At 37.9% G+C, this 17,971-nt stretch overlaps 1 protein-coding gene across 1 annotated transcript in view; it reads left to right on the top strand.

Annotated features, from left to right (window-relative positions):
• The window catches only part of LOC124625761 (clathrin heavy chain), a 161,156-nt gene extending 146,252 nt beyond the window's left edge, over positions 1–14,904 (top strand). The window contains exons 24-32 of the mRNA XM_047149203.1: positions 2,358–2,503; positions 2,611–2,737; positions 2,825–2,992; positions 3,091–3,240; positions 3,608–3,739; positions 5,195–5,476; positions 8,893–9,114; positions 9,281–9,356; positions 13,632–14,904. Of these exons, the coding sequence (XP_047005159.1) occupies positions 2,358–2,503; positions 2,611–2,737; positions 2,825–2,992; positions 3,091–3,240; positions 3,608–3,739; positions 5,195–5,476; positions 8,893–9,114; positions 9,281–9,356; positions 13,632–13,744 (1,416 nt within the window). The 3' untranslated portion in view covers positions 13,745–14,904. The remainder of the gene's footprint in view (positions 1–2,357; positions 2,504–2,610; positions 2,738–2,824; positions 2,993–3,090; positions 3,241–3,607; positions 3,740–5,194; positions 5,477–8,892; positions 9,115–9,280; positions 9,357–13,631) is intronic.
• Positions 14,905–17,971: the final 3,067 nt, after the last annotated feature.

Raw genomic sequence — 17,971 nt, 5'->3', positions numbered from 1 at the left:
CATGTGTAACAGGAATAAAATTTTAAAAGTATCAATGGATGGCTGTAATGTAAACTTCAAGGTACTCAAAGATTTAAGTGCAGAGATTAAGAAAGCTTTTAGTGGGATGTCTCTTCTAGACACAAGTAGTTGCGGGCTTCATGTGGCACATGGAGAACTTAAGATGCGTATAACAAAAACTAATTGGAACATTATTGCCTTTCCAAAAGTGATTTATTATTTATTTAAAGATTCTCATGCTAGAACAGCAAAATTAGACTACTCTAAATGTACAATCTTACCTAAAAACTTTTGTTAAATCATACGGGTAGAGAATATTATTGCTGCTCACAGTGCATTGGAAATTTTGCCTAACTTTAAAAATGTTTCTGAATCAACAAAAACAAATCTGTACCAACTTGAGAGTTTCAGGAACTCTCTCTCTCTCTCTCTCTCTCTCTCTCTCTCTCTCTCTCTCTCTCTCTCTCTCTCTCTCTCTGCTCTGAACAATAAAATGCTTGCACTAAAACTTTTTCAAAAAGGTCATTCAGTCTTTCGTGCAAGAGTACCAGATGACATATCCCATGGCTTTGTGTACAGTGATGTGAGATCATTCTCTGATGCGGGGGTGTAATCAGTCCCTATGTTTTAGAATCTATTCCTACTTTGTGGAAAATAGGCCTGACAGATGAAAAAAATTTAGTAACAGCAAGAATGTTTGATCTTGACTTCAGTACTGAGAAAACATTAAAAATAAGTGAATAGCCCATCAGAGCTACACTCCTCATCTAGAGCAAGAAATGCAAATATACATTTTAGAAATATTGGCCAAAATAAGACAGCATTTGCCTTTGAAGTATAAGGTTACACAGTGGATTTCATGTTCAGACCCATCAGTTGCTGCCTACACTCCTTGGCATGAAGGCTAACTGTGTAAAACAAGAATATATCAATCTTCATAGTCGGTTGTATGTAAAGAATGTCCTTAGAACTTTCAATAGGTCTGAAACTCTTCTTGATCAAATGGATTTAACATGCAATTCATGAAAACATTACAGAAAATTTTAAGAATTTTGTTAAAAAGATTCTTACCCCATGGCAATGCAAGAATTGAGCATGGCTTCTCTGTGAACTCAAGTGTTAACTGGAAAATCAGCATGAAGAAACCCTGGTAGAACTATGGCGAATTTATGATTCAGTCCAAGATGCAAGAGGTGCTGAATGTATAGCAATCTCTCTCTATCTCTCTCTCTCTCTCTCTTCCCCCCCCCCCCCCCCCCCCCCCCCCCCCCTCCTTTCTTCCCCAGTATGTCACATTGTGCTCTAATTTTCCACAGTGATAGTCGTCACCTCTCACCTTAGCTAGCTGTGAGGGAACGTTAGTTGTGTATAGTTGTGCCAGGGATGCTGACAAGATTAAGGAATTAGTACCTATTATTTGATTGGTGTTAACCACAAAACTTCAGATTGTACATCATTGAAGTTATTAAATTGGTTCCTGTAATGGTGTATTTTAACCACGTGTGCATTTTTTGTTGTTGTTAGAGGAAACCGGCCACCTATCATACCACTCTCCCCTCATTCAGCCAGGAACCACAAAACATTACAATAGAGCACATCCACAATGCATAACGCACAGTCTTAGTATTAGGAATATTTATTTAAACTGTGGAACAATAAACAAAAATTGAGGAATCTCATGAAAAAGGCAAGAGAAGTCAAATTGAAGAACTGGAAATACAGGAAAGGTTTTCAGCAGATGTGGCTCAAGAAGAAGAATCAATCAGTAATGGAAAAAAAATGTATGTTTCATCAGGTTTCATGATAGAAATGTTTTTCTTTAGTTTACTATTTTTTGAGTCTTACTGGATGAACTTGTTTGAGTGATCTTAGTGTTTTTGGTGGCATGAAATGATTTGGCAATCTGTTTTGTAAGAATACGTGTATATATTGAGACTCGGCTTAGCAAAATCAAGAGTATTAAATACCTCATATGAAAATTTTGTATGTACAGTATAACAAAAAATGCTGAGCGTTAAGCTACAGATACTTGGTGAGAACAGTGCATTATTGTTCTCTTTGTTATTTTCAGTTTAGATATAAAACATTGACGCAGGCACCTTTTACTGTGGAAAATTTGGATGTTTATCAACACATTTAGATAATAAGACTGGAAGGTAGTATCGTTTACATACTATAACAAAAGTAAGAAACTTGAAAAATGTAAAATTGAACCTTTAAAACCTGGAAAAACCTCTAATTTTAATTTGTGCATGAGCTGACTGTGCTAGCCACCCTGGTATTGGGAAACCAACTTTTGTGATTAAGCAACTCTAAATAGTAGTCACTGTAAAATATAAAAATACGTATTTTCACAGATTGGTGATCGTTGTTTTGATGATGGGATGTATGAAGCTGCAAAATTGTTGTACAACAATGTTTCAAATTTTGCCCGGTTGGCCATTACTTTGGTACATCTGAAAGAATTCCAAGGAGCTGTCGATGGGGCAAGAAAGGCAAACAGGTATCTTTGTTCTTTTTTAAGGCTTTTTTTCTGTATGTGCTCTATTTATTGAGTAATGTGTGTCTAAAAGTACATTCCTTATACAATTTGGTAATAATTTTCAATAGCACAAGAACGTGGAAAGAAGTGTGTTTTGCCTGTGTGGACAGTGAAGAATTCAGATTAGCACAGATGTGTGGCCTTCACATTGTTGTTCATGCAGATGAATTGGAAGATCTCATAAACTATTACCAGGCAAGCTACATAAATTATGCTGAAATTTGTTAAAAATTTTCAGTAGCAAGAATGCCAATATTTGTGTTTTTTCTGTTTTCATTTCAGGACAGAGGCTATTTTGAGGAACTGATAAATTTGCTAGAAGCTGCTCTTGGCTTGGAAAGAGCACACATGGGAATGTTTACAGAACTAGCAATTTTGTATTCAAAGTACAAACCTGCCAAAATGCGTGAGCACTTGGAACTGTTCTGGTCTCGTGTAAACATACCAAAGGTTAGAAATTTGGGAAAGCCTGTAAAACTTCTGGTTTTGGATGCATAAATGTGTAACTAAGCATACCAGTATACCCCAATTGTACACTTTCTTTTCAGGTTTTGCGGGCAGCAGAGCAAGCTCACCTTTGGGCGGAACTAGTGTTCCTATATGACAAGTACGAGGAATATGATAATGCCGTAATAGCAATGATGAACCATCCAACAGAGGCCTGGCGTGAGGGACATTTCAAAGACATAATTACAAAGGTAATAATAGTAGACATTGATTCTTTGTTTGCTGAATTTGTAAAAATAAACATTGTAAATTCAATGCAAAATGATTGCATTGTCACAGACCTCATAGAAATCAATGTAAAATATAGTCCATGTATTAATTATGTAACATGTGCCATTTCTGTAATTATTCCATTAGGGTCTGTTGATTGCAAGAAACGTAGAAGATTGTGCTCAGTTTATCAGGACTAGCAAGATGGATAAAAAAAAAAATCATTGCTGTATGCACTAAATGTAGTAGTTTCACAAAGAAAGACCTATGCTGGAAATGTTTTTTCATAAACCGTGTTGCTACTGTCTAGATCTGTACAAATAGTTTAGATTCCATTTTATGTTGCAGGTTGCAAACATAGAGCTGTACTACAAGGCCATTCAGTTTTATCTAGATTACAAACCCCTTCTGCTGAATGATGTGTTGCTGGTGCTGGCACCGCGTATGGATCACACACGTTCAGTCAACTTCTTCACAAAGGTATACACGTTTGTTCATAATGTCACATTTCATTTAAAGTTGAAACTTAAATCTCAAAGTTCTTTCATTTTTCATTTATAATAGATTGAAAATAGATCGGTCCTCACATCTTGAGTTAAATGACCAGCCCTTCCTTTTTAACCTTTTCCAACTTACCCTGCTCCTCCTCCTCCCCCCCCCCCTCCCCCCCCCTCCCCCCTCCCCCAAGTAAAGAATCACAAATGTTGACAGCTAGAATAATGTGGTGTACTTTGGTGTCTGTCAAATGTACTAAATTTCTTGCACGATGAAGGGAAGTACTGGCTAGAAATTACCGTAATCTTAGAGATTGCTAGAGTGAATTTTCCTTTTGATAAAAATTGGTAATGGTAGTGGTAAAAACAAATAACTCGACCAGACAAGTGGATTAATTGAGCAGACACCAATAGTAAAAATGGCGTTTACTGCGCTAGTATATTCGAAATAATGTAAATCTTAGAACAGTATGGAGGAACTGCATGTGATATAAAACAAAGTAGTTTACTATGGCACAAAATCTGCTTCAGGTGGTCACAACAGCAGATGATGGTGCTAAATTTGGTTCTGACTCTGTTTAAGTAAAAAATACTCACCAAATACTTGTAAAGAATACCATAATTAACGTGAACTTGCATTATGTTAGTGGAGATATCACATACATGAAAGTTTCAATGCAAGACAATTTTCAGAGTTTCCAGTACAACCTACAAATTTTTGCTGTAGGACTGGCAACTGATACTCAACATAAATATGATATGATTCTTGAGTTTCTCCCGGCGTATTTGATAATCCAAATATCCACGGGTGTACTGTAGACCGGCAGTACACCAGTGGATATTTTGATTATGAATATGACACATTGCTAATAAATTATCAAAACGACTACTGTTTGTGCACGTCATTGGTAGTCCGATCACTGGGAAAAACTAAATCTCAAATATTCAGCAGTAGGCATATGAAACAGCCACATAAAATTATTAGCAAAAGCAAGTGGCAAACTGAAAAGTCGAAAGAATTGTAACAGTTATTCACCCACTAAGGAATATTCTTTAGGATCCTTACCAACTGGTATCACTTAGGGAGGGATAGAAAATCTGATTAGATGAGCATTTCATTGTTATATTATTTGACCATTGTGTGAGCATCACTGAAATGTCCAACCACCTACTGCGAAAAACTTGAAAACAGAAGTGTAGTTACTCGTGCATTTAAAAAAAATTTAAAATTTTCAAATTTTCTCTTCCTCCCTCCCTACACTGTGCACCCCCCCTCCCCTTCCCCCCCCCCCCCCCCTCCCCCCCCTCGCCACATATAGATAAGTCTTTCAGCTTATGCTCTATAGTGTTTCACAAACTACAAATGTGAATGTGAGAAACAAACTTTCACTTTAATGCTTACTATCCCTCTTATTTCCAAAATGTAAAAATGTTGTTGCAGGTAAATCACCTTCAATTAGTGAAGCCATATCTTCGTTCCGTTCAGAGTCTGAACAACAAAGCTATCAATGAAGCCCTAAATAATCTTTTAATAGAAGAAGAAGATTATCAGGGTTTGCGGACATCAATAGATGCATTTGATAACTTTGATAATATTGCACTTGCACAGAAGTTGGAAAAACATGAGCTAATAGAATTCAGACGCATAGCAGCATACTTATACAAGGGCAACAACCGTTGGAAGCAGTCTGTGGAACTATGTAAAAAGGATAGACTATTCAAGGTAGTAACACGCAATGAATATTTGTAGCTTATTAAGAATTATAAATCTCTACACTCACTGTTCACTAATATGAATTTTGATCACATGGCTGTAGTTAGTGTTGGTAGCAATAATTAGCCAGTAACATTACTGTTGTAATAGCAGTTCCATAAATATAAAATAACTAGTCTTTGGTAAAAAAAGATGAAGCATCAGAATTATTTTTACAGTTATGTCTAAATATTGTTTGTTTCATAATTTGTACAAAAGAAGTTCAACTCCCTGACTGCAGTAGACATCAGGCACTCAGTTCAGTGGGCCTGCAGTGCAGTTGAATGCTACAGTAGTTGAGTGCTGGTGTGTGTATGGTGCAGTAGGCTGCTTAAAAATTTTTAACAGTCATGTAATAAGATGTAAAAATGTCTTGCAATACATTGAGTGCAAAACTTTGGTATGTGTGTGCACATGCTAGTAAATATCATGGGCTGAATCTTTAGGTGCAGCCTAATATATTGGGAACATTAATTTCATTAAACATTCTGATGGCATAAGCACATCTGTAAACATATAGTTTTATCCCCTCAGTATGTCTCATTACTATTATTAGGTAGCAAATGACTGGAGACTGCTTGTGCTGTTTCTCCTATCAGCTCAAAGAAACATTGCAGTGACTTGATAATACTCCATACAAGACAAGCTAAAAATTATCCAAAATAGACGGACTGGGAGTGTGATAGACAGCATTCTGTGGCAAAACTGGAGATGTTCTTAAGTTGAGTGGGGATGAATATAACTAAAGATGCAAAAAACCACAGATTTGAAACTAATGTTGTATTAATGGTTACTTTTCACTTAGTCCAGATTTTAAATGTTGTATTGTCACCTCACTGAACTTTGGGCATAACTTTAAAGTTGAATCTGTGATGGTTGTTGGTGATCCTTTAGTCTGATAACAATAAAAGGTACTCTTTTTCCTGAAGAGTCTAGTCTTCTGTGACAGTGAAATAGTATGAGGAGGATCACTATAGCTGCATGCACATCTAAACAAACATTCAATAGTTACATGTTGGGCATAAGTCATTTGTCCACTTACTGTTCCCCTTCTGTCCCACTCTTGAATAGCACATGGGAAAGTTAATAGCTAAATGTTTGTGCTAGCTGTTCTATCCTATTTTATGAGGTCATTTCTCCTTACATAGGTGAGTCGTCAAAACATTTTCATAGTTAGAGGGGAAAGTTGGTGAGTCAAATGCCGTGAAAAGATCTTGTCACAGAGGAAAATGCCTTTGTTAAAAGGGGGAGAGAGGTGAACTAAACTTGATTACCACATAAACAGTAATACAAAGCATCCTGCCATTCTTTGAACACTTGAGTTTCTCCATCAGTTCTATGTGGTAACGATCCCATACCATGGAGGAATATTACTGAAGATGAGAGAGAAGTGTAGTGCAAGCAGCCTCTTTGGTAGGGTTGTTGCGTCTAAGTGTTCTGCTTTTAAAACAGTCTTTAGTTTGCCTTCCCCACAGCATATTTTTTTTCATAATTGTAATCCTGTAGTATTTATTTGAAATTACTACCTTTAAATTCATGTGATTTGGCATGGAACTGAAATTTAACTTATTCAGTTCGGCACATATTGTGTCATTATCAGCTAACAGTTTGAGGGGCTCAGATGCTCCTAAATTGTTTATAGAGTAACCATCAAGTGGGTGTGCCATTTTTCATGGCACAAGCAGGTATGCTGCAACTTTTTACCCAAATGTAGCATAGCGGTCTTTGTTACCAGGATAAACATGCCTGAGCAAAATCAGTTTAATCTTACTTTCATTAAACAATGACTGACTAATCAAACAGACAACTCTATTGCCGTGTAAAAGTTACTCCGCACTAATGACCCAGTTGAAGCATCAAACAGCATAGTTCCATCAGTTCTGTCAGCTGCTTATTTGATTACTAATTATCTCATAGGTGACAGATAGTGCTGCTAGTTTGAAATGTGGGTCATTTTCTTGCAAGGATCGTAAAGTTCTCACCTAGCTCACTGTTCATTTTATAATACTGCTGCTCACTTAGAGGTACAGCAACGCAACTTACCGTGTTAGCTGAAACAGTAATGGTGGAATAGATATGAGCTTGCAGTTCAAAAACAGTGGAATAGTAAAAGACAATGTTATTTGTGGTTGTTACATTTTAAACATAAGTCCACACACTCGCAGGTTAAGAACAGTAGAGGGCTATAGTAATTCCTTGTGAAACCCTGATACCACTTCTGTTGGTTGATCACTTCCTGTGGGTTAACATAAGCTGTGGCTTTTCAAGCAACTGAGATGATATTTCAAAGAAAGGCCTTTGATTAGAAGCTACTTGCGAGGAACAGTGTCAAAAGGCTTCAGAAAATCTAGAAACAAGGAATAAATTTGAGATAGCCTGTTCATAGCACCCATTTGTTCATGTGAATAGTGTGTCAGCTGTTTCACAATAGCGGTATTTTCTGAATCTGTGTTGACTGTGTAAATAGGTAGCTTTTCTATTTAGAGGTATTTCCTCTGTTCAGGCTCAATGTGCTCTTAAATCATACTGCAAATCATTGATGTGGGTCTGTAATTCAGCAAACTTCTATTTACTTCGTTCTGTACCGGTGACACGTGACCTTCCAGTCCTTGAGTACAGATTTTTTGTTGAGTGAGTGATTGGATATAATAGCTAAAAAGGGAGCTACTTCAAAAACATACTGTAAAAGCAACCTAATTGGTACACAGTGTGGACTGGAATGCTTGCTTTTAAGTTATGTAAACTGCTCAATTGCATCGAGTATTTTTACTTGTAAGTTAGTGTTGACAGATGTTTTTAGTACAAATTTGGGAGTATTTACCTTGTCCCCTTCCAAAGAATTACAGAAAACTGTGTTTAATAACTCTGGTTTAATGGCACTGCTGATGGTAGCATTACCTTGCTATGTTGCAGTTGATGTATTGTGTCAGATGTCAAAATTGCTAAATGGTTAGTGTATTGCCACGAAGGCAGTAAACTACAAAGTTCAGGACATATTTTTGTCCTGTAATTCATACTTCATTACAAAGTGTGTGCGTGCGTGCGTGCGTGCTATGATTACTTTTAGACACTCTAGATACAGTGCAATTCAGTAGCTTATTCTGATTAGAAACAGTGTGAAGTTAAATGCTGCATAAGTAGTTTGTCTATTTCTTGATAATTCTTTTCTTTTCTTACTTTTTTCAATAAAAATGTGTGCAATAATTGACACACAAAATACTGCATTTGTAGGTAATATCAAATCTTAACAAGACACGTAATATTATAAAGTTTGTGACAGGGTTATTGGGTGTGTTACTATGGTGAAGAAAATAGTTTTTATGAAAAACTAGTGTCGAACAAATACAGTATTTATGTAAAATTTGTGTGTTTTTTTGTTTTTTTAGGATGCAATGGAGTATGCAGCAGAATCGAAGAATGCAGAAGTAGCGGAAGAGTTACTTGCGTGGTTTCTGGAAAAGGGAAATCATGATTGCTTTGCAGCTTGCTTATTCCAGTGCTATGACTTGCTTCATCCAGATGTCATCCTGGAATTAGCTTGGAGGCACAACATCTTAGATTTTGCTATGCCTTACCTGATTCAAGTTGTGAGAGAATATATAACAAAGGTGAATACATATTACAGTGACTACCACTTTTGCTTCTGTTTTGTCCTTCCACATCAGTTTGTCTGGTTGTCATGTGATTTTGTAAATAAAGTTGGGGTTAAAAAAATTGAAATTGCTTTCCAAATACACATGCTGAACTATAACACAATTTTTAATTTTTCTGCAGGTTGATAAATTGGAAGAGGCAGAGTCGCAGCGGTTGGAAGAGACTGCGCAGCAAGATCATAAACCTATGATCATGCGTGAGTTTTCATAATGTCACTTAATAAGAAAGACAGTACATAACTAAACTACTACGAAACGTTCTCTCTCGTTCGCTTAAAAACAAAAACAATTTGCCCACACCTATTTGCTAGCTTATACATAATGCATTAAACTGTAATAAACAGTGGAAAAAGCAGTTCTAATTGTGGTTGCTTACCAGGCAAGACCTTCCTCTGGTGCTTAGCAAAAATGTCACATTTTGTCTCATGGCTACCAAATTCCTGATTCATATCAGACAAGGATAAAGCCTGTAGCATGAATATCAAAGAAAGCATTGCAATTTAATAGGAGGAACATAACAGTGCTTTCACTTCGGCTTTTAAGAGTTGTTCTTAAATAGATAAATTGGTCTTCCTTTATGCATGAATATTCAGATACCTTGAAAGTAGTTTCTGTCCTGCTGAGGAGAGATAGTCCAAATGGGAAAGAACTAATTGCATAAAAAATAAAAAAATTGGGCTTAATATTACAAACTTATCTTTTTAGTCAGTGCAAATGATAGTTCACATGATTATCCATTTGTAGCTTGAAGTGGCTCACATATGAGAAATTTAATTCAGACATGAAAGAAATCAGAATTGGCAATAAAATTAAAATTTAGGGCAAGAGCAGATGGTGTTCAAGAAATTTTAAAATCAATAAAATTCTTCTGGGTTTGAGGCCACATTGTCATCTGTAAAATTCAGATATTTTGGCGACTGTTGCAAGATGCCTTCCTCAGGGTGTATAGTCAACTGCTCAGTGAGCACCAGTTTGGATACTTACATACTATGGAAGAGTGCTGTCATTGGATGTGAGGATGAGGAGGAAGGGTATTAATTCACTTTATTGGTCTTTGTAAGGCGTGTTGTCGTTGGCAGAAATGGGCATTTTCCTTTACTGCTTGCCATTGGTGGAAATCGGCGAATAGAAGACAGAGTGGAGACTACAGCGTAGCGTTGTTTACTAACTGTCTAGTATCGACTAGGCCGCACCAGTGCTCTGTGTACTCTCCACCTCTGTGACCTACTGCATGCCTGTTGCTCTGGGAGAACTGTCCTTCCACAAAGCTGTCACAGCTGTCAGTCAAGACACTGGAAGTCGGTACCTATCTTCTCTATTCATATTGTCGGGTCACTTAGCTATTTCTATAGCCTCTCAAATCTTCCTCCTCAAACTAAACGGCTGTTTCGCCAGTATGCGAGCCTCTCGAAATTAGATCTTCATCCTGCACTGTTCCTTATGTTCAGTCACTGCTGATTTGTTGTATTGTTTGAGGTGGATATATCTCTCGTGTTCAGTTAACCTCGCACTTATTGGACACACAGTCTCGCCTACATACACCAGTCCACATTCGCACCCTATTTCATAAATTCCGGCGGAATGAAACTTGTCAATTGTATCTTTGCTGGCTGCAGCAGACATTTTTATGAAAGCATTTGAAGAAACAGGACTCCAGTCTGCACCATTACACCCAGAATGCTGGCTACAATATGTTGACACCTTTGTTATCTGGCCACACAGAGAAGAGAGATTCAGAACTTTCACAAACATCTCAACCAGCAGCACAGTAAAATTCACTTTACCATGAGATAGAAAAGAATGGGTATTGCCTTTTCTCAATATGGAAGTTCACCATAAGCCAGATAGGATGCTTGGACACAGTGTTTATTGGAAGCCCACCACCATCCTACACAAATTAATTCAGCCCTGCCAGCTTTAACTTAGAGAGCCTACAGGATCAGTGATGTACACAACCTGCAAGCTGAACTAAAAAAACCTGAGGTCCATTTTTGGAGCTAATGGTTACAACATGAGGATTATACACAAAACCATGGCGCCGAAGGAGGGGGGGTCACAGGGAAATGTAGAACAAAGCACATAACGCCGCCATGCTACCGTATGTGCAAGAGGTTACTGAACATCTGGGCAAAATTCTGTCGGGCAGGCATTAAGCTGATTTTTGTAGCAACAACAAAGTAAGACATTCTGGGCTCAACGAAAGATAAAATTGACAAGTTTCATGCTGCCGGAGTTCGTGAGATCGGTTGTGAATGTGGACCGGTGTGTGTAGGTGAGACTGGGCGTTTAATAAGCACAAGGTTAACTGAACACGAGAGATATATCTGCTTCAAACAATACAACAAATCGGCGGTGGCTGAAAATCAGGAATAGTGCAGGATGAAGACTGAATTTCGAGAGGCCCGTGTATTGGCAAAATAGCAAAGTGACCTGATAATATGAACAGAGAAGACGGGTACAGACTTCTAGCATCCTAGCTGCCGGCTGTGACAGCTTTGCGGGACAGCTCTCGCAGAGCAACAGGCTTGCAGTAGGCCCCAGCGGTGGAGGGTACACAGAGTGCTGATGTGGCCTAGTCGACACTAGGCAGTTAGTAAACATTGCTACATTGTAGTCACCACTCGGTCTCCTAATCACCGATTTCCACCCATGGCAAGCAGTAAAACAAACTCCAATGGAAAATGCCCAATTTTGCCAATGGCAACACACAATGCAAATACCAATAAAATGTACTTTTAATACCCCTCCTCCTCACACTAACATCCAATGAGAGCACCCCAGTCACCAAAACGTCGGAATTTTACAGATGACAATGCCACGTCAAACCCAGAAGAACTTTGACTGTGACAATGGCCACGTAATCCTACATTAACAAATTTTAAAATGTTCTAGATTCTTCAAATTCGTTTAGGAAGGGGTATAGTCTCGAAGCAAACAACAAAATTGTCGCACAGAGTGCCTCCACTACAGTATGAATGTTAGTAAGATCTTTGTGGCTCTTGAAATGAAATGTGGCACATGAATTATGATCTGCTTAGCTGCTTACCTTGTTACACATAGTAAATTTATACTAACAAGGAACCTCCCCATTGTAGTCGTCGTCGTCGTCCCCCCCCCCCCCCCCTCCCTCAGATTTAGTTATAAGTTGGCACAGTGGATAGGCCTTGAAAAACTGAACACAGATCAATCAAGAAAACAGGAAGTAGTTGTGTGGAACTATGGAAAAATAAGCAAAATATATAAACTGAGTAGTCCATGCGCAAGATAGGCAACATCAAGGATAATGTGAGCTCAGGAGAGCCGTGGTCCCGTGGTTAGTGTGAGCAGCTGTGGAACGAGAGGTTCTTGGTTCAAATCTTCCCTCAAGCGGAACTTTACTTTCTTTATTTTCGCAAAGTTATGATATGTCCGTTCATTCATTGACGTCTCTGTTCACTGTAATAAGTTTAGTGTCTGTGTTTTGTGATCGCACAGCAAAACCGTGCAATTAGTAGACGAAAGGACGTGCCTCTCCAATGGGAACCGAAAACATTTCTTCGCAAGGTCATAGGTCAACCGATTCCTCCACAGGAAAAAGTCTCATATAGTCTATACGACACTGGTAACGGCATGTGCACCACATGACAGGAATTTGTTGTTGACCCACCTAACTTGTACACTTGGCGAATGGGAAAAAGTCTTCTACCTTGCCTGATTTAGGTTTTCTTGTGGATGTGACAATCACTCCCAAAAAGTGATGAAAACATAAGAGTTTGTCACATAAACTACAACAAATTAATGCAACAGTTTCACAGTCGCACAGTTTTCCCTGTGCTCTCTCAAAACATATGTTTTTAATGTTTTCAAATTTTCCCGTATGTAGACTGTAAAATCCTGCATATGTCCAAGCAAATCTGAACATGTCCTGGAATTTTGGAGAGCAAAGTTGATTATGTGTGAGTGCCTGAACTTTGATAATTGTCTGAAAATAAAAAATTAAACTTTTCACTTGAGGGAAGACTCGAACCAAGGACCTCTCATTCCACAGCTGCTCATGCTAACCACGGGACCACGGTGCTCCTGAGCTCACACTATCCTTGATGTTGCCTATCTTGCGCATGGACTAGTCGGTTTGTATATTTTGCTCATTTTTTTTCATAGTTCCACACTTCTTCCTGTTTCCTCGATTGATCTGTGTTCAGTTTTTCAAGCCTATCCACTGTACGAACTTATAACTAATTCTTAGGGGGTGCGATGGGGAGGTTCCCTTGTAAGTTGAAACCTGAAAGTTATTTGTAACTGACTTGAACGTTTGGTAAATGCACTCACAGTGAATAAAAATATTACCATGAACGCACAAAGATTAAACAGAAGTGCTGAGTAATATGTGTTTCCTCCTCATATGTTCAGGCTGTCATAGAAAAATTAATTTTAGCTCTTTATCGCTATATTATTAATTACGTATTATATTCTAATATATGTTTACTTCACAGCGGAACCCCAGCTAATGCTGACAGCTGGTCCTGGAATGGTTGGCCCGGGATATGTTCCTGGGTATACCAACGCCTATGCGCCTGGAGTGCCCTATCAAGGGTATGGAATGTAAATGGCTGCTGTGTTGCCGTGAAAAAATCAGAAGAAATGAATTTTAAAGTGGTGTCTATAACATCCAAGTCTGATTAGTTACTGTTAAATGTTGAAGCATTTAGAGAGGATTATGGTAAAGAGATTAATCTGTTGTTATTTCAGTGAGGAGTCCCATTTAGAATAGGGACTGAAAGTTCAGATGTGGGTGCAATATGAGCTGTGTTGAATCATCTGTTAAAACATTTTAGAAGTATCACAGAGATGGAAGCAAATTATTGTAGATAGCTTACATGGAGTGATCAGCTGAAATGTGTAAGATGTGGATATAGCTGAGATTTTTCTGTGGACTATATCTGCCTGTGCTTATTAATGTGCAAATGTATAAAAATCATAGATAAATTTTGAATTTTTGGTATTGCTGTGAGGCGTTAGAAATAGACAGAGGGTTATTGAAGTGAATGCTAGAGATAACATTGAGTTGACACATGTAATTGTGTTAAACTGTTCTCTAATCTCTTCCTTGTTCATTGACTGTACGGTATACTGTATTATATATTTGTGAATGTACTGCAATAATGTAGACCAGTGACAATAGTGTTCCCATCTCATTTAATTTCAGATTGTGAGAAACATTAGTTGAAGTATAAAGTTCATTCCGTGGCTGTCTGTGAAGTTGTTGTGTGCAAGAAAGTGAAACTAAACTGGTGAGTGTGCGTGTTACATGTGATGCTGCTTGTTGGTGTGCCTTTCCATCTTCATTCCATTCTTCGGTGTGGTGGTCCATTCCATATACAGTGTTCATACATTACTTTCGCATTCAGCAGTGTGAATAAAGGGGTGAATATCGCATTACTCTGCGTGAATAGTTAAGAGGGTGTATTTTGTGTTGAAACTCTGTTTTAATGTTTCGTTACAGTATGCTTTGCACCCTCATGACTATTGTTGCATGAAAAAATTATTTATTGTTGATGATGTGAAAAATTATTGAGCAATCAATATAGAAAAATGTTGACTCACTTAACTCTTTTGTATACTGTATTTATTTTTCTGATTACTGGTATTTGTTGATCATCTATTTACATTTATTGTCGTTATAATATGGAACAGCAAAAGAACTTATTTACTGCAGCGACTCCTGACTGTTCATTGTAAAGATAATAAATAAATAATTTAACTGTGGCATTTGTTTTTTCTTTTTTCATAAATAAGAATAAAATTTTACCTTGTAATAACCACAAGTAAATGAAATCTTAATTGAGTTGACAATAAGAATTAAGACTCTGACTACACTCATTCCCTATGTTGAAGGCCTCTTGCTAATATCCTGGGGGAGTGCTGCCTTTCACCGTGGTTGTGCACTTAAACTGCTACTTTAAACCACATGCATCTGGGAGAAGCTTTGTCACTGATTGTCATATGCAGCTTGCAGGGAGGATAAGTCATATCACATTTGTGAGGCAGGGACCTAGTTTAAACCCAGTCCAGAACAATTTGTCATACACTATTACTAAAGCACATACTCCGCGGAGTAATAATTCTTATCTCCAAATGCAACAGAATTTGGCTGTGCATCATCACACAACAGAACATGTTAGTTTATTTTGAGTAGATATGTATAGCCTTCACACTACCATTAATCTACTGCTGTCTTCACTGATTTTTCCCAAGCTTTACAATGCTTGTTGTATGGCTGTTCGCAGAATATTCAAGGTTCCCGATACCACACACAAAATAGAGATACGAGCAGAAGTGAAGCTGTGAGTGTGGGTTGAGAGTTGTTGGTTAGGACATAGCCTTCAAAAGACAGGATTTTGGGTTAAAGCACTGTATGGCACAGTATGTGTCTGTCAAAAGTATCAAAACAGTGCACAAGCCATTGCAAAGTGAGATTGATAGTGGTAAAGCAATATTATAAAAAGATGTGTTGAGTTGGAGACAAGTGCAGTGAAAGGACTGTTAGATACTGAGCTCACTGCTAAATCATTCTTCACATGCACACATGGCTGTGGGAACCCCACCTCATGCACACGTGATCTCCAGCCCAAATCTGGTGCAAGTTTTTTTCTGCAACTCGCTTGTCAGTGAGTAGTAATGTCCTTTCCATAACTGTTTGTATTTCAACTTAGACTTCTCATTGTTTGTACAGTTGCTTAATGGCAGTACTTTCCAATACATTAAACCTTAATCAGCAAATAGGGGCAGATTGCTCCTCACCCTGGCAGACTGAAGACAGGCAGTCCCGTCACACTCCGCAGGGCACATTTGACAGCACTGTTGCCTGTGAACATTTGCTCTCCAAGACAATGTACTGGGTTCTATTATGTGCTCTTCAAGGAACGTCCATATCTGGGAACCTATTCTGTATGCTTGAACCTTAAGTCCCTAGTGGGGCATTGGAGTGGATGCACAACTAATGTTGTGACTGATATATTGTTTCTAAAATGTTGAAAGAAATCTGTGCTAGATCACTCATCAGTTTTGAAGAATTTCTTGCATTCATGAATGCAACAGAGTTGCTAAATGTGACGGACTCCCCGTTTAGTCTGAAGTTATCACCACTTAGGTATCAACCATGTGCAAAGTTTCTGGCACCAGAGTTCCTTAACAATATAGTAGTGTGCTGAAGCAGAACAGTAAAAATTTGTTAAACCTACACCTCTGTAATAACCTGAATAAACTGCATAAGAGCTTCCTGTGGCACATACTTGCCCCGGATCACCTTAATCACATCTACTGGTGGTGGTTTTCTTTTCTTCCCCCCTCCTCCAAATTTCCCTACACTACTCACACCACACCCTTGCTTATAAACATGAATGATTTGCCCTGTTGTGAAGTACTGTTGCTTTATGCCCTCAGTAAAATGAGTGTTCATTGTATGTGGCATGTTTACATGATCAGAATGAAGTTCCAATTGGAAAAAATAGCCATATTGGAAAATTTTGTGCCACATTACTAACCAAATGACAGCCCCATGAGGTTACAGTAGCCCTTGCACATACCTTTTAGAATGATTGAATAGTGTAAAAAAAGCTATTTTGCAACTGTATTGTCTCTGCAGTTCTACCTTTTTTGTTCTCATGATTGTAACAGAGATTTGATGTTCTACTAATCTGAAAACTTCTATTTCTCTTAGTAAAATTTTTAGAACTAAAAGTAATATCCAATCAAAATTTGTGCATAGTTTCATTGTCACAGTCCTAATTTGTACTTAGGCGGTACAAACGTGTAAATCTTACCTTTGTTGCATCCACTAGTAATATATAGCTAACTACATAGTGGCTGCTGCCTCAATTCTCTTCCAGGATGTGAAACAAAAGTACATGTCACTTCTTAGCTGTATAAAATGTCTGCTGGGCTAAATAGAAGAAACTATGGGATTGTCTCCATATTTTCTGCATGGCGCTTAATCTATAGTTTCCTGCCTTCCATGCAAATAAGGGACATTAGAAACAGAGCAGGAAGTGATGGAATTTCAGATGAGGCACTAAAATATGGAGAAGCACTGCATTAATGTGTCACCCTGGTAAACGTAATTGGCCAAAACTGAGACCAGACCTACAGAATGGAAGATATCATTAAGTCCGGAAACATAGAGACAAAGGACTTCAGAAACTATAGGAGAATATTGCCAGTAGACACAGCCACTGAGATTTTGTTTGCTAAACTCCATGAAACAGTACACCGAAAATGTAATCCATATTACCAAAATGGCTTTTGCGTAAATAGCCCGTGCTGACATACTTGTAATCAGTGCAGTAAATGATAGGGTGGGAATGTAAAACAAAAATACACTAATTCAATTTTGAAAGCTTGACTCATTTTACAGGTAAAGCCTGTGGATTGTAATGACAGACTTAGGATTCCCTGTTAAATTTGTAAATGTACATAGACGATTTAATAAAGTGTTTTGCTAAATGGAGTAAAATCTGACCAGTAAAAAAAAAAAAAGCTGCAATAAGAGGAGTTGCTCAGTCCCTTGTCCCCTTTAATGTAGCCTTAGAGTTGTAAGGAAACTGAAAGAAATACAGTTGGTTCAGCATATATATGTGATAAATTTGCTCATGGAAAAAAATGAAAGCAAGATTAGACCAGTGGTCACCAAACAGCAGGCTACATGCAGCCTGAATCTAGTATTTGGGTGGCCTGTGGTTCTCAGCTGTGGATGATGAGCAGCATACAGCAACGAAAAGCTAAATCCAAAAACATCAACTAAAGATCTTCTTAAGAGCATAGTTTCCATTCTCAC

This window comes from Schistocerca americana, chromosome 8 (genome assembly GCF_021461395.2).
Source record: "Schistocerca americana isolate TAMUIC-IGC-003095 chromosome 8, iqSchAmer2.1, whole genome shotgun sequence".
NCBI lineage: Eukaryota > Metazoa > Arthropoda > Insecta > Orthoptera > Acrididae > Schistocerca > Schistocerca americana.
Note: the sequence above shows the minus strand (reverse complement) of the source record. Positions and strands in the feature narration are given on the sequence as shown.